This window comes from Protomyctophum bolini (genome assembly GCF_963924005.1).
Source record: "Protomyctophum bolini genome assembly, chromosome: 9".
Classification (NCBI taxonomy): Eukaryota; Metazoa; Chordata; class Actinopteri; order Myctophiformes; family Myctophidae; genus Protomyctophum; species Protomyctophum bolini.
In genome coordinates, this window is record NC_137870.1 from 40038835 (window position 1) to 40056008 (window position 17174).

The 17174-nt window shown below is 41.0% G+C and overlaps 2 protein-coding genes across 2 annotated transcripts; one reads left to right on the forward strand and one right to left on the reverse strand.

Moving 5' to 3' along the window:
* Positions 1 to 87: 87 nt before the first annotated feature.
* Positions 88 to 7510, forward strand: med17 (mediator complex subunit 17). The gene is made up of 13 exons (XM_080773054.1): positions 88 to 287; positions 915 to 1171; positions 1620 to 1783; positions 2087 to 2306; positions 2793 to 2929; positions 3054 to 3135; positions 3467 to 3619; positions 3752 to 3882; positions 4106 to 4290; positions 4459 to 4596; positions 4868 to 4985; positions 5337 to 5496; positions 5777 to 7510. The coding sequence occupies exons 2-13, from the start codon at positions 931 to 933 to the stop codon at positions 5983 to 5985; spliced, it is 1938 nt and encodes a 645-aa protein (XP_080629180.1). The 5' UTR covers positions 88 to 287; positions 915 to 930; the 3' UTR covers positions 5986 to 7510.
* vstm5 (V-set and transmembrane domain containing 5) lies at positions 7485 to 11516 on the reverse strand. The gene is made up of 4 exons (XM_080773055.1): positions 11227 to 11516; positions 9637 to 9963; positions 8843 to 8986; positions 7485 to 7807 (listed from the first exon to the last, which is right to left on the reverse strand). Exons 1-4 carry the CDS (start codon positions 11324 to 11326, stop codon positions 7776 to 7778), a joined length of 603 nt encoding a protein of 200 aa, XP_080629181.1. The 5' UTR covers positions 11327 to 11516; the 3' UTR covers positions 7485 to 7775.
* Between the last annotated feature and the right edge of the window lie 5658 nt (positions 11517 to 17174).

The window sequence follows — 17174 nt, forward strand, 5'->3', positions numbered from 1 at the left end:
CACTCTGGTCCTTTATTGACAACACCGCTAGATGGCGCTGCGGTAGCGCTGCCGCCGCCATATTGGAGAGAAAGCTGCGGCGCAAGAACGCCGAACGGACAACACACAGTGAACACACTGTGATCAGTGTCGTCTCTTAGCTAATATACCTACTCTTTTTCCGTGATCTGTTTTTTGGACAAGGCTATGGTGTTGTGATCTTTTTACCACTCGCCCCGGTTCAGATTGGACCCAGCATTATAATCCTAGTGTTGGATCGGCGCTAGTGTCTACTCTATTGCTGAAAGGTGAGCCTAAAATTATCCCATTATTTTAACACTGAACCAGATGCATAGCAAGGAAGGCGCTAACGTTAGCCAGATAGTTTCGTGCCTAGCCAGCCATAACTATTATGATGCTAGCAACTACAATAGTTACTGGCTGCAACAGATATTAACGTTATTTCAATTTACAGTTCTAACGCTAGATCAACAACAACAACAAGCCAAGCCCATTTGGCAAGCGTCTATAGGTATAATATAATAGGACCCCAACCACATAAAAACGTGTGATTCCAGTCCTTGCACTCCTTCACAAGCGCCATAAAAGAGCATCTTTGTCTGGTCTGCAATGTAACTCTTCCTGCAAAAGTATGACCCCCCACTGTTTACTGTACATATGATATAGCCTACGTTATCAAATGGACCCATTTGGTCCCTTCCATAGGTACACTCTCGGAGTTAAATTAACATTGATTTTACAATATAATTGTCTTCTCTTATGGGTTTTAATAGGGCTTTTTGTTATACTTTTTAACATCATTGTATCATACCACTGTACTTTTTGCAAACCGTTAATAAAGTATTCAATCAACCAGCTAGTTTTGCCGTTTCAGTTCAGGTGTGATACTGTGATTTATAATTTGTTTATTCCAGTATCATAATCACCATCATGTCGGGTGGTCCACCATCAGCGGTGCAAGTCAGCATCGAGTCCTCCTGCGAGAAGCAGGTTCAGGAAGTCTCTCTGGACGGGACAGAGACGTATGTCCCCCCTCTCTCCATGTCCCAGAACCTTGCCAAGTTGGCCCAGAGAATTGACTTCGGTCAGGGTTCAGAGTCGGACGAGGAAGGGACTGATGGAGAGCCCCTGAACCGTGACTGGGGGAAGAAGGAGACAGAGGAGGAGGAAGGTGTGTACCGGCATCAGGAATTCAGGGTGGAAGATGTGATGTAAAATGTGTGTTTGAGGCCACACTGCCTCATCAATGGAGAGTATGGAGTATGCCAGTGGTTCCCAAGCTGGGGGTCTGTCCACAAATTATATTTGGGGACAGATGAGTAGCAACTGTAGCATAATGTGCAACATTGTTTTCTAACTCGACAGTAAACGTGAACGAACCAACAGTATAAGTGCATGCAGATAAATCTACACATTTCTAAGGCTATAATTTAATTACTTTTTTTAACTTTAAGCCCTTTTTAATACCAATCGTCAAATATTATGTAAGAAAGAGGCAAACATTGTGAGTTAAGTTGTGACTGTGAGCTTGTAGTTTGGCTATTTTCACAATATTTATCTGTGTGCTTGTCAGGGTGAGTTTAAATATGATTATTTTTGGCATTTTTAATCTATTCTAGGCACTGTGAAGTTCCAACCATCCCTTTGGCCATGGGACTCTGTGCGCAACAACCTACGCAGTTCCCTGACGGAGATGTGTGTGCTCTATGATGTCCTCAACGTGGTCAAGGAGAAGAAATACATGGCCTTAGACCCCGTCTCTCAAGATCCTTCAGCTGGAAAGGTAAAGCCAGCATTTGTGGATAAATACACATTGGCATAAGGGATACCAAACAACTCGCCCCTTTTCCAACTATCTCCCTCCCTCGCGCTGCTGAAATCTTTAATTATCTTGTATACAGATTGATTTGATTGTATTGATCTCTACCATGTAAAAGCAAGAAAGAATAACATGAGACAGAGACGGTGACTGCTTTCTTTCAGTGCTGTGTAAACTTGAAATATATACTGTAGTATTTCTAAATTAAATAAGGTAGTGGAAACAGAGTGGAAATTAAAGTTTCTAAGATGACATATCCTCTCTTAGACGCCCCAGGTGTTCCAGTTAATCAGTAAGAAGAAGTCTCTGGCTACAGCAGCTCAGATGCTGCTGAAAGGAGCAGAGAAGCTCAATAAGTCTGTGGCTGAGAACCTGGAGAACAGACGGCAGAGGGACTTTAACTCAGAGCTGCTGAGACTCCGTTCACAGTGGAAGCTTCGCAAAGTAGGAGATAAGATCCTGGGAGACCTCAGTTACAGGAGTGCAGGTGTGTGTGCATGTGTGAGACTGGGTAACATTATTAAATGTTTGCATTAGCAATTTGTTTTCAACCAGGTTATAAAAGATGACTATCAATTCATTCAAAACAACAATCAAGATAAGGAAATACCATAATTGGCAGGTTACTCAACCCATTGATATGCAGCCAGGAACATTCACGTGAAATTTGCTGCGCCACTCCCCTATGATTTGTTGGGTTTCACAAACCACCAAACCTGAGTGTGATTGTTGTGTCAGACGGTGTGAATGGTTGTTATTGAGCGACTCAATAGCCCAATCTGATCATCTTCTCGATCTAAAAGACACTGTTGCTGTCTGACCTTTTGTTTTAAGAGTTAGGCTAGTGGAACCAGTTCTTAATCCAAGTCATATCCATGTGTTCACTACTTATCATATTTAAGATCCAAAGGTGACATAATGTCTAATAATGTGACATGTCAGTTGGTCTGATTTTGATCTTTTCTCTGTGCAGGTTCCCTGTTTCCTCACCAAGGTACCTTTGAAGTGATTAAGAACACAGACATTGATCTGGACAAGAAGATTCCAGAGGACTACTGCCCTCTGAATGTACAAATCCCCAGCGACCTGGAGGGTTCTGCTTATATCAAGGTGAGGAAGATTAATTGCATGAAATATTTAAATGAATTCAAAACTCAAGGGCCCACCACGGCAAGAATTAAAGAAAAAGATTACTGGCAAGTGAACAAATAAATTGTATATTGTATGCTCCCAGGTGTCTATCCAGAAGCAAGCATCGGACATTGGCGATCTAGGAACAGTAAACCTCTTCAGGAGACAGCCCAAAACCAAAGCAGGTATTATTCAGCACCCAGGCTTGAATTGTAGCTCTAATGCATAAACAAAAATCTTTACCCCCATTTTGAATCAGTAGTGCAGCATTTATTATCATGCTCATTACTCTACACTGTTAGTTTAACCTCTGATTTGTCTGGTTTGTAAGTTCTTATAAATTACTTAGATTCAGCATTCAGCTTGGCATGTTCCGCTATCTCTCCCATGATGACCCCACAATATTGTAATGAATCTATTGATGATTATCTTATGTTGTCCATATCTGTACTCTCTTGCCATCATCCGTTACCAATCCTCTCACCCGCCCTCTCGTCCCTTCCTCGCTCCTGCCAGGTACCCAGCTGTGGCATGTGAAGCTGGAGGCAGCGCAAAATGTTCTGCTATGTAAAGAGATCTTTGCTCAGCTGTCCAGGGAGGCGGTCCAGATCAAGTCCCAGATTCCACACATTGTCGTCAAGAACCAGATCATCTCCCAGCCGTTCCCAGGTAAGTGGCACTAGTTTGTACTGTAGCACAATAATAGAAGTACAATATTTCTCCCTCCTTTGGAGTTTTGTCTTACATAATAATCATTCATAATAAACCATGTATTTTTCTACCTCTGTTTCCACCCTTCAGGGCTGCAGCTGTCCATTTCCTTGTGCCACTCTACGGGAGAAAAGAAGAACCAGCGTGCGTCTCCAGAGAAATCCAAACCAGATGACCACCTCTACGTTCTAGAACACAACCTGCATCAGCTGATGAGAGAGGTCAGATACATTCTGGAAATAAAAATTATGTCATTCTTACTGTTTTTCTTATGCTTTTTGTGGCTGCATGCATAGTATTCACAGCATAAAATAAAATGCCACCTATTTGGTACCTACCTAAGAGCCCATGCAGATATTGTAGTTAAGGGCTCCATCTCTGCTACGAATGTTACTGCATGTTATAAACACACTGACACAACCTTACTTGCTTTTGCTTTAACAGTTCCATAAGCAGCAGCTGAGCTCCGTAGTGATGCCTCACCCTGCTAGCTCCCCCTTTGGACACAAACGGCTGCGTCTGGCTGGCCCCATGGCCTATGACAAGACCGAGATCTCCAACCTACAGCAGAGCGAGGGCCTCCTGGAGAAAATCATCAAGCAAGCAAAGCACATCTTCTTACGCAGCAGGTAGGCCTCAGTCCATGCGTTTGTGTTTTGTCCAAAAAGCTTGTATGTACAAGCTCACAAGGTGTTGCGATAGACAACCTTTGGGTGACTCTCTTGTATGATACTATTACTCTCATGTTACAAGAACATGAGATAACAAGGAGATAATTGCTTGTGTGCGTGTTTCAGGACGGCGCGCACTATTGACAGCCTGGCCAGCCGTATAGAGGACCCCCAGATCCAAGCTCACTGGTCTAACATCAATGATGTGTATGAGTCTAGTGTCAAGGTCCTCATCACCTCGCAGGGCTACGAGCAGATCTGCAAGTGAGTAAGAGTACAGGAAAAATGTCACATGTCCCAAAAGGGGAAGTTGCAGTAACACATAAGTCTACTCAAATAGCTCAGTAAAGTAGTAAAATTATATTATCAATTTATCACTATAAAGTGCATTTGCAACCATATAGTGCAAGCTTGTAGATTGTGTGCATTTGCAACCATATAGTGCAAGCTTGTAGATTGTCTGTTTCCGCTATTTGATGTACAACAAGGTGACTTGGCTAACGGTGACTGTGGACTGAATAATGTATGTGTTCAGGTCGATTCAGCTGCAACTGAACATTGGCGTGGAGCAGATCAGAGTGGTGCACAGGGACGGACGCGTCATCACCCTGTCGCATCAGGAGCAGGAACTACAGGACTTCCTCCTCTCACAGGTATTGTATTACACAGGCTGATTCTACAAATGCCTTCTAAATCAGTAGTTCTCAAACGTATCTGTAATTATAAATTATTCAACATTTTTCAAAAATGTAAAAAAAAAAGTATAATAATAATAGCAGATGCACTACTTACTGTTGGGTCATTTGTAGTCTCGCGTAGCCAGACAACTATTCCACAATCTTCGAATCTCCGAAATCTAGGTAACAATCTAGGTTGTTTTCAATGAAGTTGACCAAACTACAGCAAACAAGGGAACGGGCTGCAACTTCTTTGAAGTTGAAAAGTGCATCAGCTAAATGACACCAATGTACATTTAAACTCTATCTGTGTCTGTGTTACTGCAGATGTCCCAGCACCAGGTGCACGCCGTTCAGCAGCTGGCTAAGGTGATGGGCTGGCATGTCCTCAGCTTCAGCAACCATGTAGGGCTGGGACCTGTGGAGAGCATTGGGAACGCATCTGCCATCACCGTAGCCTCCGCCAATGGAGAATATGCAATCTCAGGTAAATGAGGCCGGTTGAGTCACACAATGACAAATATTTGGTATTTTCTTTTATGGAGATGTGACTCCTGAATCACGTTTTTGCCAAGGAAAATTATTGTTTTCATTCAAATAAGCGTACGAGAGAAAAAAATGTTCAACCCTGTGTCATCGGTTTAAAGTTTCTCAGGGTAATAGATATCTGGAAGCATAATGTAAAGACATTTTGTCGCAGGTTAATTTTAAATTACACTACACTCTCACTAAACAGCATTTTCTGTCTTTACATCTGCTTCGTCCAGTGCGTAATGGTCCGGAGAGTGGGTGCAAGGTCCTTGTCCAGTTTCCTCGCAACCAGAGCAAAGAGCTGCCCAAGAGCGACGCCATCCAGGACGGCAAGTGGAGCCACCTCCGAGGGCCCTATAAGGAGGTCCATTGGAGCAAGATGGAGGGACGCAACTTTGTTTACAAGATGGAGCTTCTCATGGCAGCACTTACTCCATGTCCTTAACCACTTGAACCCTAGTGTCACAACATCTAGGGTGAAAGAATCTGTGACGAGTTTTGGCATTGAGGGGGAAAGGAGTGGACCTAGTATAGAGCCCTAGGATACTTCAGTTATATAGTATATCATGTAAGTGGTCAAATAAATACAAACGGAATCATCAGACAGACTCCTGAGATCTGTGAGAACACATCCATGTAAACATGGAACTGGTTTTGCTGGTAAAGTGTTGTAGTACAATCTAGGAGACAGCACATGGACACTGCAGAATTCTGATTTTCCTTTCACTGGTTTGCAGTGCTAGAAATAACATTTGAAACATGTTTTCAGGTTCCATTCAGATCCGCATGACGCATGTGCTGATTTATGGTTCATCATGTGACTCTTCCTGCCTTTGAAAGATTCTGTGCGACAACCCCACACTGGACTTTTGGAATACTGCCATGTACATGCATAACTCAATGCACAACTCATAACTCATTTGTAGCAGAACCCCCAGCTCACCATTTACTGTTGTGAACATTGCAATGCCTTTCCTTTGGTCTTATAGGCTTTGAGGCTAAATCAACATGTCTTACCGACTGTTGCTGCATTTCTGTTGATTCCATGTGTACTTTTCACATCTATCTAAATTCATAAAAGATGACTTCAGTTTACTTTGTCTGTGCTGTTTTTCAAGATATAATGGTAACACTTTATTTTCACAATGTCCTCATCTCTGTGGACCAACCTGTTGACTCAACTATGGGAAAAAGAATATGAATACAGTTTACAAAAATCTTAAGTACTTAATGAAAACTTCTCATAATTTCCTTGAAATCATTGTGTAACACACAGCCCTCCTTGTAACTTCACCCCTCTGCCGACTTTGGAATGTCAGGCGATGTGTGTGGTTACAGGTGAGGCTAGTTACTGACCGTATTATTGTGTTTAGATTTATTTTCTGTAGGTTATATTTGAAAACACTCGGATGAGGCTATTGTGAATTAGTGTTACCCACATTCAGACAAGAATCTCTCCTCTCCCCTTGTGCAGTTTAGTCAGTCAAACTTGATTTGATTACTCTCAATCAAATAATCTGATGATGGCAAATGTACTTGGAAGTTATTAACGTCCTGTCTTCATGGCTGAGCATAACGCCAACATTCTTAATATTCCCCAATCCCCATGGAATATTAAGTTTTGGACACTCCAAAACTGTTACTTTCCAGGATTCAAATTAAAAAATAGCAAAAGTAGCAGATCTACAGAGCGTTTTGAGCTTGTGGATATGCTTTTTAGATGGTTTTGTATGATGCTGTAGTGTAGTATGATCAAGTACGGTATTATAAAAAATGAAACACTGTTAGTTGGAGGTTTCTGCCTGACAACAACAATATGTGATTCTGACTACTTCAATGTACATAGGTTCTGTGTCTGAAGACTAGTTATTACCAGTTGTATAGATTTTTTTTTGTATGCGTTTCATAGAGGAAGATGGTGACAAAACACAACCTCATATTGCCTTGAAAATAAATATGTAAATTCTTTATGCTCAGTGTCATGATTAATTCTATACTGTACAGTGTACAAACTGTACATTCAATCCAGTGGCATCAGCAGTGGTGTACATTAAGTATAATCCACAGTGAAGTGTAAACATGCAGTGCAAAAGGCAACTTGCTCAGGGTTGACGGTCCTTAAAGTTTCTCAAGCCATGCTACTTTATGTAATTGAAAAAAATATTTCATAGTAGACATGGCAAGTTTGTAGAACAAGTCTTGAGCTTTTGGATACCGGGTGCAGTCTGTTGTCCATCAACGAAGCTGCAGCTCAGTATCATCATTTTCTGAAGATGAAAGATTACATTGTGTTAGCTTGATTATTATTGTGTTTAACTTAACTAGCTTATTTTAGGTGAGAACCTTGTATAAGCCCTTCCTTTCTCACCTGGACTTATTTCTGTCTTAATAATTGTTTAAAATTTTGTAGCCTACTGTTTAAATTGAGCGAACCAAAAAAATAAGACTATCCAGTAGAAGCTAGTGGCTGGATAGAGATTTCCCAAAATATTTATATCAGTCATTTTAGGCCTAGAATCAGGATCCTGGTGAATGATGACCATGAAACATTTAATTATGTGGAAAACCACAAAACAAAGGGTATTTAGTATATAATATATCATATAATTCAGTATAATACCCACCCACCCATACACAGAATCAAAATGTGTTATGGTCATGATTCACCGGGTCCTGGATGGCTTGATTCTAGGCTTTTCTGGATCGATGGAGGATCCGGAAAATGGCCACCACTGCTATGCCCTATAACTAGAGTATGTCCAGTGTAACTATCCTATAATCGAATTTGCAGACCTTTGCACAACCACACGCCTGATTTCTACTACTCGTCTCTCGAGCAAAAGATGGCTGTGAATGATAATTAGTGAGCATCACAGCAAACAACTAACAGCAGCACAAACAAACTAATTAGATTTTTGTGTCCCAATTTTGGCCATGTCAAATAGCCATGTTAATATAAAACATTAAAAAATGTCAAGTAACTGCCATGACCCTGATGATATTTACGATATCAAAGATATCACATTGAAATCACAAGTGGGTAAAGTGGTTTCACGTGTCCCCGCCCTTATCTGTGAATGAACATTGTCAATCATTTGCTGGTTGTGTAAATTGAAAGCAGTGCATTTGAAAATCAAAGCCACTGAACATACAACATACCCTTGTTCTAGAGGAAGAGTCAGTATAAGACTTAGTTATATAGTTATGTTTGATCCATTGATTACCACAGTATTTCTTCCTTTATCTTGAAATGAACCAATGTACACCAAATTAGGTCACTCAGTTAGTTCGGCTTACATTACCCTGCATTTTTTGCCTGTGTCTCCATGCTTTGATCTTCCTGTAGGCCTTGTTCAGGAGCCACATAGTGAGCATGAGGATGCCTGCCACACCGGCCATCACCACAGCAGAAACAGACAGGTACTGAAGGTCCTCATAGAGAACCTCTGCGGGGAATAGACAGGAATGATATTACAGAAGAATATTTGACAGCAAAATTTACACATAGCAATATGTCTATGCATTATGATATCATACACCCCGCACTCAAACAGCTTACAGCAGTAATACTACACAGCAAATGGTCAGCCAATCTAGCTCTATACCAACCCGTTGTGCAATATTGATACTGTATACTGCTTGAATCTTATATAATCTACAAATGTACAATTTAGACATTTTTGGCAGACCCACTTATCGACGTAAACACAAACATTGGCTTGTGATTGGCTTATCAACCCACAGCGATGACTTGATTGGCTGAGCACAGTACATATTGAAGATAAAAGTGAGGGCAGAAAAGTGAAGACGGAAAAGTGAGGACACAAATTGTGATTGGCCAGAATGAGATGATGTATGATAAGAGCGCCCCTCACTTCACACGGCTGTAATTCTTTGTAAAATGTTTCCACCAAAATGTGGCCTGCATTCAAGATGTTTTGTCCCAAATTTTACCTGTAGCATATTTGCCAAACTTGCTTGTAAAACTATACATTCTTATACGTAGCATTATGTATATAAAACACGAACAACAAATTAAAAGCACATTGACACATACTTACAGTTTAGGCACGGTGCAAACCCAAGTTGAACTCACCGTTCACTTTGAGGACAAAGCCAGCGTCCTTGCTGTTGCCCGCCGCATCTGTGACAGTCAGCACGTAGAATCCAGTGTCCTGCAGGCGCAGGTCTGACAGGCCCATAGATCCATTGACGTAAGTCTGTACTCTGTCCGTATAATCAATGGTTATGTTGGTGTACACCCCAGGCATCCAGGTCCCTATGCTCCGGCTCACCGCCCCCGACATGAAGGTCCACTGCATCGTGGGGATCCCACGGCATGCGACTTCCACTGAGAAAAACACATCCTCCTGTATTGACCTGGTGAGGCTCCTCTGTGGGCTGTGGATGGAGATGGCTCCAACTGGAGGAGGAAATGAGGGGGTGAAAGGTTAATTGATCTATTATGACTAATCTATGACTGTAGCCTTTTAGCGTTATTCATCCTGTTGAGGAAGTTTGAAGTACAAAAATGTCACTTCCTATAATGCTGCTATTGTAGACGAGTGCATTGTAATAAACAACGTTGAACCTCAACCAACGATATATGTCACACAGTGTTTTAACACACCTGCAGGGGTATTAGATCAGTGTAAGTGTGTACTGTATGTGTGCTTGTTTTCCTTTGTGCGGCTTTAGTCTTGAAATGTCAACTGTGGCCGAGAGACAACGATACCAGTCATTCACTGCAATAGTTGTAGATCTGCTAGGCCTATTTTCACTATATGAAATTGTCAAGTGGTTAATTCATCAACGGGTTTTTTTGTACGTTTTGCTGCCGGGGAGACACAAAATGTCTCTTTTTGGGTCTTGAGCTGAAATGTTTGGGTTGGTATAGAACAGGTTCATCTTGACGTGGTTTAATATTTTCTTCTTTGTTCAATAACAATTTGGTCATAGGCGGACTAGAACCTGCCCAACAAGCAGAAAAGGTTTCTAAATTGAGCAATGCTTGTGTGATTTTGAGCACATGTTTTCAGTTGCTTTTCCATTGTAAGAGTTCCAAGAGTTAAGCAACACATTATTCCAGTTCAACTGGAGGTGTGTTAAGGCAGACAGTAGCAAAAACAATCCACCCAAGAATACCAACACAAACAGAAAATAGACAGGAAGCGGTAGATCGGTCTCTTTGTGTAAGAGTGTCAGTGTAAATATTAACCATGATCCTGCATTGTGTGTCAATCTTTTTCACCCTGCATTGCCGTCAGAATCTCCCCCCCTGAGAAAATGTTGAGGTTGCATAATTCTATCAGCGGTATGTACTTCTATGTGAGTTTACAATGAAAGGTTCTGGCACTCCTCCCCATGGGCATTCACTGAGCAAACATATAGGCAAGGCCTAAAGCACATGTTCATATAAACCAATACATGTATCCTTGCTGTATAGCTACAATAAACACTGAAAGGTAATTCAGACCACTGAAATTGTATGCTCCGTTGTACAATTTTGTCGTACGCTGACAATCGCAGATCTACAAGCTCGAATCAAACACAGTATAAATTGGGCTTACATTGTTTTGTTCTTTGGTTGAAGTTAACTATACTGCAGGCTATAGATTCATCATATGAACAATATAGTTAGAGAAATGCATTGTTAACCGGCGTGACCTGTGTGGGATATACATACCTCGATGGCACAGAGTAAAACATAATGTGATGCTGAGAAACAGGGCGACATCCGGCATACACAAGACCTTGAGAAGCCCCAGCCCCAGTCCCAGACCCATTGGGCAATACACTGCTACAGAACATCTATTCTACAGGGTTACTCCACATTCCCGAATGTTCCATTTGTCCTTCTTCCCGCCAAAAACGTTTTTCCACCCAGTTCCCAATTCTTATTCCTTATTTTTCCTACTGCATGTTAGTTCCAGTGTGTATGAACGTGTGAAATGTAATGGCACGCCTTCTGTGAAGAATCCGTTTGTGTTTGTCATAGAAACCTCTGGATGAGATATTCCCCTCCCTCTGGCCTTGGCTTCACGCTGGTTGGGCTGACACATACCTGCCAGTCGTCAGTGCAGTCAGAGCCAGCCCACACCTATCAGACAGGTTCAGCAGGAGATTACAGAGCGCGCGCGCGCGCACACACACACACACACACACACACACACTGGTGGAGAGAGAAATATAATGTGTGAAAGACCAAGGCTAGTGGAAACACACCCATTATTTTTCACAAATACAACAGTAACAACACAGCCTGACACGAAACAAGGCCACCTGGACTCAAATGACAGTCGAACTTTGAACCGCCTGGTACGCCAAACAGGAAGTGTGCGCACGCACGCACGCGCACACACACACACACACACACACACACACACACACACACACACACACACACACACACACACACACACACACACACACACACACACACACACACACACACACACACACACACACACACACACACACACACACACACACGACATAATGTTGAAACCGTTTTAGAAGCCACTTTTAGGCCAGTGCAATGAATAGAATAGAGCATACAGTGCCTTTTGCCTTTTTTAAATCACTTCCATTCTATATTAATAGGTGACATACTGCTGTACAAGTCCTGACATGCCTGCTACAATTGAGTGCAAACATGTCTTATAAAGTTACTAGGTGGTAGTGAACTTGATTGTACCTGTCCTGTGTACACCACACAGTGCCAAAACAATGTTAAATGAGCTGGCATGCATGTGGTCCTTGTAACCTCTAGATGGCAGTGTTATTCTTTTCCATCACTCTAAGTCCCTTGTTGTTACTACTGTATTACCAATACTGTATCTATAGCTAGTTTATGGTTAGATGTGTTTATGTAGCGTGTTACTGTTGATTGACTAGACTTTATCATTTGGATCTGAGACATACCAATTCGAAAACTGGCCCCAGCTCACTGTACGTATATTGTATTCCCTTTCCTTTAATGATGATGTCCTGTTTTTGGTTATATAAAAGTGTATATTTGTACGTCTCTAATGTTCTGATGAATTGAAAATGGTGGACCCTATTGTAATGCTTTATGGTGACGCCCACAGTTTTTGTATTGAGTTTGCTTGAAATATACCTATATTCTGCAAACTGTTAATAACTGTTAATCAATCAATCAAAAAGATGATCCTTCTTCTCGGACATCATTGATTGTAAGGGATGAAACGGTGTGCTGCGGTTGAAAGGCTCAGTGGTCTTTGAATTGAACGTGTATCAGGAGGCTGCAATTAATTTGCATCCTTAATTGAAAATGAATTCATGACACGGTTTTATCTGATCAACAATGAAAATGTGAAGGACATTATGAAATCCTCCTCCTGCTTTTTCAAAAATGTTATCAAATTACATGGCCTCAGATGATCTTCTATCAGGTTGCTTGCCACAGGCCCTGAAAACTGTATCTATCAAGCCACTCTTACAAAAAATAATAAATTACACATGTCACCAATTAGCAAATTTTTAAGTGAAATGATGAAATGAAAGCTGTTTTTCAACAACTGAATAACGTCGTGGCACCAAACGACAGCTTTGATATCTTCCAGACAGGAATTCCAACACAACATAGCATAGGACGAAAGCCATATGTCCTGGACAGCTCTTCCCTGGCAGGTGAGTCAGTAGGATACAACAGCAGCGACAACACAGAAATGTGTGTGGGGAGCATAGACTGTAAAAAATAGGGTGGGGAGGAATGAATTGTCATAGTGACTAAAATGGGGAGGAAAAAGGTAAAGAATGATTGGCTAAATGTATTGTTTTTAAACTTCTTTTTTATAATGTGCTTCTTTTGCATTCTCTTGACTTAAGAAATTACTCTCTGTCTTGGCTTAATGTTAAATGTCAAGGCTTAAAGGGATCGTGATTCATTGCAGCTCAATTCAATTGCACCCGAAAAACCTGAACTTTTAACATTCAGTAGATTTTCTGTGGTTTTCTGGCTCAAACAAGTGCTCTGATTTTCTTGTGGACTGTGATGTAGAGTCCACAAATTATGAGGGATTTTGTCTGTTTTCATTACAGCTCAAAAGGCTTCAGAACAAACCCCAAACCACAGAAAATCCACTGAATGTGGAATGTGTAATTGAGCAGATATTGGATGGACTGCCCGCACAGAATACAAAACTCTGACACTGGCATTCAAAGCAACCAAAGGTATGGCTCCCCCATATCTTGCAAGTATGATTGAACCCTACAAACCCTCCCGCGCACACAGATCAGCCAACGCAGGGAAGCTGGAAGTACCCTCACTAAAAACGCCGGGACAACGCTCCACACTTCCCAAACTCTTCTCCCTTCTGGCTCCAAAACTGTGGAATGCACTTCCCGTTGCAGTCAGAACTGCAGCATCACTCCCAATCTTCCGCCTTAGTCTGAAAACCCACATTTTCAGACTCCATCATGGCCCATAGCACTTACCCTACCCCCTTAGATAGCACTTTTGTTTGATACAGACTTTGTTATGTAGACAGCACTATAATTGCATTGTATATGTAGTCAACTCTGAGTGAGTAGGTGGGGACCCAGACATATTAATATAAATATAATATAATGTAATTGAGGTCATAAAATAAAACCTAAAATAAAAAATAAAAATAAATGAAAATGAATGTCATGAAACCTTTAATTTACAATTTAGGCATTTATCAGACGCTCTTAATCCAGAGCGATTTACAGTAAACAATGGTTGTTTGTTTAATTATTAAGCACATTGAATTGCCTTGTTGTTGAAATGTGCAATAAAAAGAAGCTACATCACAGTCCACAAGAAAATCAGAGCACTTGTTTGAGCCAGAAAACCACAGAAAATCTACTGAATGTTAAAAGTTCAGGTTTTTCGGGTGCAACTGAATTGAGCTGCAATTTGTGTCACGAATCACGATCCCTTTAAGCCTTGACATTTAACATTAAGCCAAGACAGAGAGTAATTGCCCCAGTTTGCTTGGAGAAAACCAGTTAGTTTGCCTGGAGAGAACCACATTTTTGGACACATTTTTTGGACACATTTTTGGATAAAACATTTAGCTTATTAGTTCTGAGTGCACACAAAGTCATTTTCAGTGCTTAAGTGCTCCTTTGCATGGCTGTTGTCAGTATTAAAACAATTAACTGTAATTAACGCTCATAAATATACTGTATGGGTACACCCGGTACAGTCAAGACAAGCAGGGAACAATATTTCTGGGTCATTGTTGAAAACGTTGCCTGATCTTAGCGATCTATCATGCCATTTACAATGTCAATTATTGTTGTATTAATGCAATCAGAAATGTTCCCATAAATGTTCCCCCTTTGAGCACAGACCACAGGTTTGTTTTTCACTGGCGGGACAATTAAATGACAATGCAATGCCTAAACTCCAAGGCACTGTCCCTCCATAATAAAATCAGAATATTTAACACCAACGTCAAATCAGTTCTCCTCTATGGATCAGAGACATGGAGAGTGACAAACACTACCACCAACAAACTCCAGACATTTGTCAACAGGTGCCTAAGGCGCATTCTGAACATCAGGTGGCCTGACAAAATATCAAATGCCAGCCTGTTGGAGAAAACCAACCAAAACTCCATCAGCCAGGATGTGAAGAAGAGAAAGTGGGGGTGGATTGGACATACCCTCCGAAAACCTACTGACAACATCACTAGGCAAGCACTGGACTGGAACCCACAGGGCAAAAGAAAAGTGGGGAGGCCAAAACAGACCTGGAGAAGATCAGTGGAGAGTGAGGCAAAGTCGACTGGATTATCGTGGGCCCAGCTGAAGAAAACTGCTCAAAACAGAGTCCGATGGCGGGGTGTGATTGCGGCCCTATGCTCCACCTAGGAGCCTACAGGAATAAGTCAAGCAATGCCTAAATAAATCAACCAATCAATCAAGAAAATAATGGGTAATGACTTATATTGCAGAGGCCTTTTCAGGGATTAGAAATTGCCCTTGTGGTTTAGTTAGGATAGTTCCCCAAATGAGTGTGTAGTTGTGTAGTCTACATTTTAAAGTTTGCTGTTGCCTGCCTTAATTTGTGTTGAAGGGCCATTCCTTACCACTACCCACAACCCTTTAATATATATTTTTCTTTCTGGAAACAGATTTGTCTGCAACAGACTACCAGTATGTGTTTTGTTCTTTTCAAATTGAATTCAGGTAACTCATAAATCACAAATGAATGTCACTATGGAGTTGAATGGCAAGAATTATCCCTAGGCTAAGTGACTACGTCTGCTTTAGAGGGGAGGGATAAGTCCCTCTCAATATGTCAAAGGGTAAAATGTTGACAGAAGTTTTCCTACTTTCATCTATAGCATATTATGTCAAACTCAAGGCCCGGGGGCCAAATCAGCCTGTGAATGAATTATCTTTGGCCTGCGGGATGATATTTAATTAGTATTAGAACTGGCCCTCTGGTATACTGCACGGAACACCATAATACTACAAGTCCCACAATGCACTGTGAGTGCATTGTCACGTATCGAGGGCCCGCGAGCGCAAGCATGCGTCTTCTCTTCACTATTGATCAGCAGTGAAAGTATATCACTTGTGGTCAACTTTCAGCTACCCCTCTCCCCAAAACTGGCCTGTGTGTTGAAACACAGTCCGGCCCTCGACTTGTACCAATTTCTTTATTTTGGCCCACTGTGTATTTGAGTTTGACATCCCTGATCTATAGAATACACTCCAACATATATCTTGAGAGAAAGGTCTACTATGAAGTTCTAGAAAGACAACAAACAGATCAAGGCCCATATATGCCAATATTTTCTTTTCCTTGATAATGCAGTGCAGGGGAATGCACCTGCGTAAAAAAAACTGCAAAAAAAAGATAGAAAATTAGGTGCAAAAACTGGTGCAGAATAATATAAAACAAATCCATCTTTCCTCTTTCACTATATATATATATATATATATATATATATATATATATATATATATATATATATATTAATTAGATTAAAATGTTAACAAAATATACATCCCATAATCCTATCGAATCTGCACTATATAGCCCTATAGCCCTATCTGGATGGGTCGATTATTGCCTTAAAAGGCTGCACAATAAGGCAGTGGCTCAAATCACATACAGTAGCACGGCAACGGGGTGAGAGACAGAGACACACTGTATTTGTTAAACATATACTGTACATGTACACACGCATGTTAAATGTATATATCTGTCTTCTGTCATTTATCTTTCCATTCCCACAACACATGGCATATTTTGGACATAGTTTGTTAGTTAGTTAGTTACATAGGACATAGTTTGAATGGTGATTAATCATGACTCATTTTTAAGCGGTAATTCATCCATTTGACAGCCCTAATATATTGTGAAAGAGGAAAGATGGTAGGCCTATATATCTGCACAAAGTTTAGCTTGAAATTAATTTGAGCCTACAACGTTTCAACCTACATAAACCTTGTTTTCTATTTATATTCTTCTATTTTCTTTCACTTTGATAAGAAATACAGTGGTAATACAGTGTGCAGCGGAGCCTAGTTAACGTTTTCCTTTAAATAAAGTTGAGAGTGACTTTGTGGGAGACACAAACTGTACCGGATTAATTTTGAGATTGGGTACCAGGACAATAATGGTAT